Source organism: Psammomys obesus, unplaced genomic scaffold, assembly GCF_907164565.1.
Source record: "Psammomys obesus unplaced genomic scaffold, mPsaObe1.curated_primary_1811, whole genome shotgun sequence".
NCBI classification, from domain to species: Eukaryota; Metazoa; Chordata; class Mammalia; order Rodentia; family Muridae; genus Psammomys; species Psammomys obesus.
The window spans coordinates 3447649-3457270 of NW_026585691.1; the positions used below are offsets into that span (position 1 = coordinate 3447649).

A 9622-nucleotide genomic window follows, 5' to 3' on the forward strand; every position below is an offset into this window, starting at 1 on the left:
TTTCTTTCTTTCTTTCTTTCTTTCTTTCTTTCTTTCTTTCTTTCTTTTTAATGTATGAGTGCTCTATCTGCACGTACACCTGCACGCCAGAAGAGGGCATCAGTCCCCAGTATAGATGGTGTGAACCACCATAAGGTTGTTGGGAATTGAACTCAAATCTTCTGGAAGAGCTGCCAGTGCTCTTAACCACTGAGCCATTTCTCTAGCCCTTCTAATATTTTCTTATGTCATTCTAAAATTTCAAATATCTTTCAGGAATTATTAATTTTTACTTGCTCTAAAGAAACCAGATTCCTATTCATTTATTATTCCTCTAATTTTCAGGGGGTTCTGTTTTGTTTTTTTGAGACGTCTCTATGTAACCCAGGGTCGACTTGAACTTTCTGTAATCCTTCTACCTCAGTCTGTTAAGTGCTATGATGAGAAGATGAGCTACCATACTTTATAATCTGCCTGCCTTCTCCTGCCCTCTCTTCCCTACTTTTGTTTGTGTTCTTTTTTCTGTTTCCCCCCCCCCCAAATTTTCTATGTCAGTTCTTACAGTTTAAATTCCATTAGGCTCCTTATTCTCCACAGAATGACTAGTTAGGAACTGAGGGGGTAGCTCAGTGTAAGTCCATTACTCAGCATGCATGTGGTGCTAGGTTTAGTCTCCAGTTCAAAAAAAGTAATAATAATATGTGTTTAACTTTCATAAGAAATGTATAATTAGAGAAACTAAGCAGAAATTACTCTCTATAGAAACTATTCATAGTAATTCTGTATGTTTTTTAATATTTTCTCTATAAATCCTTATGAATTCTTCAAACTGGGGCTAGAGTTTTTAAAATTATTACTGGTTTTTGAGACAGGGCCTGTATTCTGTAGCTCTGGTCATCCTGGAATTCATTTATGTAGTCAAGGCTGGCCTCACACTCACAGGGACCCATCTGCCTTTCCAGTGCTGGGGTTAAAAGTGCTTTCATGGCAGCTTGTTTTTAAGCTGCCATGAATGAAATGAGAATGCTAAAATTCTGAGTATTAAAGTATATTTGGGGCTAGAGAGATGGCTTGGCCTTTAAGAGTGTGCACAGCTCTTGCAGAGGATTCAGGTTTGGTTCCCAGCACCCACATGGCAGCTCACAACTGTCTATAACTCTAGTTTTCCAGGGAATCTGATGCTTCTTCTAACCTACCTGGGTTCCTGCTGCATGTCATGTACAAAAATACAGCTGGGCACAAACACACATGTACCCATAAAAATAAGTAGACAGAAAAAAAACTTTTAAAAATGAAAAAGTACGATCTGCTTTACACCACACACACTGTCCGAAAATATAACAAGCACCAATAATTATTTATACGGGTAAAAACCTTGTCTCATAATACAACTTCTAACAATCCAAATCAATTACTTTAGTAAGAATCACACACACAAAAAGGGCATGGTGTCAAATGCCTTTAATCCCAGCACTCAGGAGATAGAAGCAGGTGGATTTCTGTGAGTTTGAGGCCAGCCTGATTTACAGAGCAAGTTCTAGGACAGCCAGGGCTATACAGAGAAACCCTGTCTCAACAACCCAAAAATAATCACAGCACAGGAGAGATGGCTCAGAGGTTAAGGGCACTGGCTGTTGTTCTTCCAAAGGTTCTGAGTTCAATTCCCAGCACATGATGACTCACAGCCATCTAAGATGACACCTTTTGCCCTTTTCTGGCGAGGGGGTGTACATGCGGGCAGAACACAATATAATACATAAGTCAATTAATTAATAGAACAAAATTAAAAGTTAAAAAAAAAGAATCACAAAGCCTGGGATATAGCTCAGTGGAAGAACACTTAGTATATTTGAAGCCGTAGCTTCATGACTGTGTACCTAGGATAAAGTGGAAAATATTGGAATTCTTTTAGATTTTAAGTATCAAAACCAAGGCACATTGACATGGAGGGTGTGTGGGAGGTCAGAGGACAACTTTCAGGAGTCAGTTCTCTTTCCACTTCTACCCTCTACATGGGATTCAGGGATGGAACTCGGCTCTTCAGATTGAAACACTTTTACCAGACGAATCACTTCATTGCCTCCCACATTTTCTTTTTGTTCTGTTTTTGTGACAGGGTCTCACTATGCAGACTGGTTGGCCTGGAACTCACTATGTAGCCCCAGCTGGCTTAGAATTCACAGAGATCTACTTGCCTTTGCTTCCTGAATGCTGGGATTTAAACTGCACACCATCACTTCTTACACACTATTTCCCCCCACCCCATTTATTTATTATGTATACAGTATTCTGTCTGCATGTATGTCTACACACCAGAAGAGGGCACCAGATCTCATTATAGATGGTTATGAGCCACCATGTGGTTGCTGGGAATTGAACTCAGGAACTTTGGAAGAGCAGTCAGTGTTCTTAACCTCTGAACCATCTCTCCCGCACACTATTACCTTTTTAAAATAATGTTTTAATTCTAAAAGAAAGTATTTGTGAGATTGAGGCCAGCCTCAATTACTTGAAGATCCTGCTTCAAAAACAAAAAAAGTACCTGGAAAGAGAGGGTGTGGCACCATGACACTGTCATTGTGATGTCTTCATGAAAGTAAGCCCTGGTTTGTAATCTCCACACTAGCCAAAAGCTTAGAGAACGAACTTCCAGCTCAACAAGCAGCAAGCTGGACACTTAATACCACGACCTCCAGGATTAAGAGGATGGCGTTCAGACTCTTTTTGTGGCTGTTGCTCCTTGCCCTGGTCCTCCAAAAGCAGGTGGAGTCATTCGTCCCTTTAACCAGCACATCGGGCCCTACGTACTATGAAACTGATCCCCCCAAACCCTCGAATTCTCCCAGCTCCCTACAAACTATGAACAGTCTCCTTGGGCTCTTGCTTATCTTTCTCTGTCTTCTCCACTAAGAAACTTAGAGCAGACCACATTCTAATATTGGACTGAATGCCACCTGCCAGTCCAGTGTCACAAGGAAGGCAAAGACAAGTCTTCACATCTATTCAGCCCGGCGGTTTTATTAACTCAGAAAGTCTTAAGCTCAAACTGGACTACCTTGAAGATCATCTTAAGAGTTAGATGGTGAATACTAATCTTAAATCTACTGGAGTTTCACAAACAACAACAAAGAGACAACACTAGACATTGGTTAATGATTTCATTAAATGTGGTTAATGAAATATGGACCATTAAAAGTCTACCTTGAAAATAATTTCATCTTGATCTAGAGAAAAAGTATCCAGTGTGGAATAGGGATTCAGTGTTCTTTATGGCTCATTAAACCAAAAGCCCTGTAAAGTAGATAGGAAATATGAAGATTTCCGGTTTTATAGGCACTTTGGAAGGAAGTAGCAGGTACCACTGTGAATATTCTCTGCCATTTTGTGCTAGGGACTGACTTGTCAGCATTAGGCAAGCTCTTCCACCACTGTGCCATCTATAGTCGTTTATAGCTCTTTTCTTCCTTTTTCTGTTTCATTTCTCTGTTTCTTTTGCTTTTATTTTTGAGACACGGTTTCTCTCTGTAGCCCTGGCTGTCCTGAAACTTCCTCTGTAGACCAGGTTGGCCTCAACTCAGATCTCAGAAACCCTTTTGCCTCTACCTCCCAAGTGCTTGGATTCAAGGTATGTGCCACCACTTCTCAGTTCTCTTTTTTTCTTGCTTTTTTTTTTTTTTGAGATGGTTTTACTCTGCAGCCCAGGCTGGCCCTGAGCAAGTGGTGGCCCTCTTAACCACTCTGCCTCTCTGGTTTTAGCATTAGAAGGGTGAACCACCATAACTGGCTGCCTTTAGCTTTCTGTAATGGACATTGGGGCAAGGATGGGGTTGAATCATGTTCATGAGGAATCCCCCTCCATCTGGTAACCCAGACTTGCTTCAAACTCACTATGTAGCTAGGAGCCTTGTACTCTATCTGGTCTTAGCCTTCTTAATGATGAGGTTATAGCTATGCACTGGGCCTGGAGATGTACCTCTGTGACAGAAGGCTTGCCAGTACAAGGGCCTGGGTTCAACATGTTTTGTTTTTGTTTGTTTTTTCGTTTGTTTGTTTTCAAGAGAGTTTTTCTGTGGAGCTCTGGCTATCCTAGAATGTGCTCTGTAGATCAGAATTCACAGAGATCTACCTGCCTCTGCCTGCTTACCAAGTGCTGGGACTAAAGGCATGGGCCACCACTGTCTAGCCTGGGTTCACTTTTTTTTAAGATTTATTTATTTATTTATTATATAGTATTTTGCCTGCATGTGTACCTATATACCAGAAAGGGGCACCAGACAGCTTCATAGATGGTTATGAGCCACCATATGGTTGTTGGGAATTGAACTCAGGACCTTTGGAAGAACAGCCAGTCTCTTAACCTCTGAGCCATCTCTCTAGGCCCTGGGCTCAAAATCTTAATATTGCAAAAGGATCATACATTTGATGGGGATTTTACAGCATGCTAAACTGGTAATTCTTTGTTAGAAGCTTTATTTTTAGTTATGCATATGTGTGTGCCTGCATTAGTTTAAGTGTACCACATATGTACAGGTACTTGTAGAGACCAGAGAGCATAGATTCATTGGAACTGGAATTACAGGTGATCGTGAGCACCTGATGTAGGAGCTAAGAACTGATCTGTGTCTTCTTGGCCAACAAACCATCTCTACAGCTCATAACTTGTCATAAATACATAAAAGCTACACAGATGAGTCTGGGCTACCTGAGACCCTGCCTATAAATAAATACATAAATAAATCAAAACTAAAGATCTTCCATCACGTGGAGATAAATTATATAGTCTCATAAACAAATTTAATCCATAGTATAATAAATCAGTAATAGCTAGACATGGTGACACATGCCTTTAAGTACAGACATTGAGACAGGGAAATCATGAGTTGGAAGCCAGCCTGGAGTACATAGTGACACCATTTCAAAGAACGAGAACAAAGGGATGTAGCTCCGTGGTAGAGTAACTATTTAGTGTATGTCCCTGGGTTCAGTTCCCTAGGAAGAACACTCAAACAGAAACTCTCAGAGCAACCAAACAAAACTCAAAAAACCCCCAGATTTTAGAGGTTTATACTATTTTCAGGCCTCTTTCTTAGACTTGCCTTTATTTAGGAAAACTGTGATTGTCCCTTTATTGAAACAGTAAATTAACATATCAGAAGGAATATGAACTTCTAAATTCCTATTTTGCCATGGTTATTCCTTATAGTCTTGTTTTGGCCCCAAGGCAGGGCAAGCTCCTTTTGTATGTAAAACTATACACATAAATGTTTCCCCCTATTTAGTCATTTTCTAAAAGTCGTATTTTGTATGTGTGTGTGTGTGTTTGTGTGCTTGTGCCACACTGTAACTGGAGGACAGAGAAAATTTTCTAAGAGTAAGTTCTTTTCTTCCACCATTGGATTCAGAGATCAAACTTGGGTTGTTGGTGCCAAGAGCCTTTACCCACCAAGTCATCCCAATGTCCCTTGTTTTCTTTTGTGTGTGTGTGTTTATTTTTCGAGGCAGAGTTTCTCTGTGTAGCCTTGGTTGTCCTGGACTTGCTCTATAGACCAGGCTGGCCTCAATCTCAGTGATCTGCCTGCCTCTGCCCCCCCGAGTGCTGGGATTAAAGGTGTGCGTCACAATGCTGGCTTTATTTCATTTCCACATATCCATTATGTTTCATTCTTATTTGTCTCTCTGCACTGCCTTCCCCTTCTTGCACATCCCCTTCCTCTTCCCTCCTTAATTTCGTCATGCCTCTATGACCGTCTCACTCTTTCCTCTCCCCTCACCCTGTCTTCCTCTTCCTTCTTAACGTCACCATGCCTCTATGACCATCTCATTCTTTCTTCTGCCCTCACCCTGTGTCTTTTTCTTGGTGTTCTTTCTACACATACATATAGATGGGCAAGTATATATGAACTTAAATTTCAATCTGTGTATGAAAGAAAACCTTCAATATTTGTCTTTCAGAGTCTTGGTTATTGCACTTAACATGATGGTCTCTAGTTTCATCCATTTTCTTAGAAATACCAATTTCTCTTTTAAAGATTCTATTAAAACATAATTTTAAAGCCAGGAGGCAGAGACAGGCAAATCTCTGCATTCAAGGCCAGCCTGGTCTACAAAGCGAGTCAGGGACAACCAAAGCTCTACAGAGAAACCCTGTCTCAAAGAACCAAAAACCATGCCCGGCTGTGAAGGGGACTCAGGTCTTCATGGTTACATTTCAAGCATTTTACCTACTAAGAAGTCTCTTCAGCCCCATTTACACAACTCTTGAACATAACTTATATCTAAAGACAATCAGACCCTTGTAAAAAGGGAGTTTGGGTTATGGTTTGTAACTTGTCCTAGTTTCCAGGAAAATACAATGAAGATTTTGCATAGTCTTTTAGTGTGTGAAGCAGTGGTAATCTAATCCTGGGCTGAGCTCTTTGTTATTCTTTCTTTTGTATGCTCTGTGAGCATTCAGGAGCATTGGATCTCATTGGAAACTAAGGATTTTAGAGTAGATACCACTAAGTTTTATTAGCTCTAAAATAATGGTTTATGCTTGTTTTTAATTGACTTACTACAAAAAAAAGATGGTAAGTACAGAATGGCTTTGTATCAATATAAATGTACCTTCATTCAAATGCTGTGATTATCATAGTCTACCAAATAATTTTGGTGTTATTTTTAAAGAATAAATCCATGAGCCAGGCGCAGTGGAACACGCCTGTATCCCTAGCACTTGAGGAGGCAGAGGCAGGTGGATCTCTGTGAGTTCAAGGCCAGCCTGGTCTACAAAGTGAGTCCAGGACAGCCAAGGGTACACAGAGAAACCCTGACTCAAAAAAACAAACAAAAAAACCACATCCATGTAGTCCAAGGGATATGGCAATTTGCTTGCATATATTTATATTGTTTACTCAAATGGACTTTCACAATAGGTTATATTTTATTTATCAATTGACCTAACATTAAAATTAATACATAGGGGCTGGAGAGATGGCTCAGAGGTTAAGAGCACTGCCTGCTCTTCCAGAGATCATGAGTTCAATTCCCAGCAATCACACGGTGCCTCACAACCATCTATAATAAGATATAGTGTCTTCTTCTGGTGTGCAAGTGTATATGCAGATAGAACATTGTATACATAATAAATAAAATATATATTTAAAAAAATTAATACATAGTAAATTTTAAATGTATATATTTGATTTATTTTTTATTTTTTAATGTATAGTGTTCGGCCCTGCCCACGTTTATGTCTGCAGGCCAGAAGAAGGCACCAGATCTCATTATACTGAGGGTTGTAAGCCACCATGTGGTGGCTGGGAATTGAACTCAGGACCTTTGGAGGAACAGCCAGTGCTCTTAACCTCTGAGTCATCTCTCTAGCCCTGTTATTTCTATTTTAAAGAAATAGAAATAATATTTTATTTTTAGTTATGTTTATGGGTTTATGCGTGATGAGTACATGTGCCTGGGGAGGCCACAAGACAGAACTGGATCCCTTGGAACTGAAGTTACAGGCCATATGAGCTGTCCAACATGGGTGCAGGAAACTAGACTTCGGTACTGCAAGAGCAGCAAGTGTTCTTAACCAGTTAGCCATCTCTCCACCTATCATGTCTTCATTTATTTGTAGAATCTTTCTTATGTAGTACAAGCTGTTCCACAACTTAGTATGCAATCCAAGGAAGACTCAGGATTTACAGCAATCTCCATGTCTCAGCCTCCCAATGCTAGAGTTATAGGCCAAGATATGCATTTTTATTTTTTAAAGAAGGTATTGAATCCCCCGGGGCTGGAGTTATAGGAAGTTGTGAGCTGCCTTATGTGTGTGCTGTGAACTAAACACCTTTTCAAGAATGGATGAGCCATCTCTCCAGTTTGTTTCTTGTTTTGTTGAGACAGAATCTTACCACATAGTTCTGGCTGGGCTACTTGGTATATAGACCAGAGTAGCCTTATTTTTGGCAGTCCTATTGCGAGCTTCCTCTAGGTGCTGGGATTAAAGGCATACACTGCCATGCTTGGCTAAGATACTTCTTTAAATAAAACTCAGAACGAGAAATGATGATTCCATGAAACCACGGAGAATAATGTAAAAAGTTTTGTTGCACTAGTTCTTGGAATTTGTTTACGCTTGGTACCTAGTGGAATTTAATTTTTTCTCATTTCTAGTTGTGCAGACCTACCGCATTATTAATGTTCTGATTTTACAACAGCGGACCCTTGAGTGATGTGTAGTTCTCTTCTTTTCACAGAGCATGTCCTTTGCAACCTGATCACACAGATGATGAAAATGAATAGAACTTACTCATCTGAATAATGTCTTCAGTTTACTTACGTATTCTAGGATGTAAATTTGGATAGATGGGTTTGTTTAATTGGTTTGCTGAATAGGCATTTAAATTAAAAAACAAGGCTAAAATTTGGCCATTCAAAAGCAATTGGCTATGAAATTGGAGAATTTTTATAATCTGTAAATTCTAATTACATACGTGAATTTATGTCATATGCTGTTTATTTTACCTGTTAAGCTTCTTCCTAAAATCTATTACAAGATGCTGTAATTACTAATCTACTGTCTGAGATTTGCTTGGATCTTTGTACTGATGCCATTTTATGGGCATTGATTATAGAAATAGTGACGTACTGTAATGGCTTGTTTGCTTTAAAAAGCTGACTTAGTCTTTTTCACATTAAAAAATTCAGTATTAATTAAATCTTATCTCTTGTCATTTATCAGCATGGGTGGGGGACAAAGATAAGATGTTGAAAGTTAGTTGTGTATCTTTTTAAAAAAAGTCAGCCAAGTATGGTGATGCATACCTTTGATCCTAGCACTCAGGAGGCAGAGGTGGGCATTCCCTGAGTCCCTGGATATCAAGGGCATTCCAGGACAGCCAGGGCTACACAGAAAAGCCATGTCTCTAAAAAAGAAAACAAAAACATACAAATAACAACAACAACAACAAAAACCTAAGAAAAGCCTAAAGACCATTTTTCTTAAAAATCTGATAACCAAAGAGATAAAATACTAACACAGTTAGGAACAAAAATTCCATGGACACATTAAAAACAGGAATTTTTGTAGGGTACACATTGAATTCAGTATCATATTATTTTTTTGTATATATATATTTTTTTCCTTTTATTCCCCCAGAGAAAAAAAGAAAAAGCCCTGGATACCATGGAACTTACTGTAGATCAGGCTGGCCTCAAACTCAGAGAGACCTACCTGCCTCTGCCTCCCGAGTGCTGGGATCAAAAGCGTGCACCACCACCACCAGGCTCAGGTTTAACATTTTATTTTTTGTTATATATCCTGAGTTTCTTTGAATCACTTGTATAAAGGGTTATATCTTTTCAATGGTTTATTGCTTAGTCACAAAAATGGTTAACTTGGCTAAATTTCTTCTTAAACCAGGGTATTCATCAATGAACTATGCATTTCTAGTTTTCTTACTTTTTTTATGCTTAGAGAAACCAGATAAACTCTAGCAGTACGTATTTTATTGTGTGTAACTCAGATTGGCCTTGAACGTGATCCCCTCATCTGTCTTACAAGTGCTGCTGAGATTACAGGTGTGTGTTAGCATACCTAGTACTCAATGTTTCAGAACTAATTACTCTAGAGTATTGAGTTTCCCCCCAAAAAGCATCAAAT

The 9622-nt window shown here is 39.3% G+C and overlaps 1 protein-coding gene across 1 annotated transcript in view; it reads left to right on the forward strand.

Annotated features, from left to right (window-relative positions):
- The window catches only part of Pclaf (PCNA clamp associated factor), a 14248-nt gene extending 5570 nt beyond the window's left edge, over window positions 1-8678 (forward strand). Inside the window, exon 4 of the mRNA XM_055597703.1 lies at window positions 8217-8678. Within this exon, the coding sequence (XP_055453678.1) occupies window positions 8217-8262 (46 nt within the window). The 3' untranslated portion in view covers window positions 8263-8678. The remainder of the gene's footprint in view (window positions 1-8216) is intronic.
- Window positions 8679-9622: the final 944 nt, after the last annotated feature.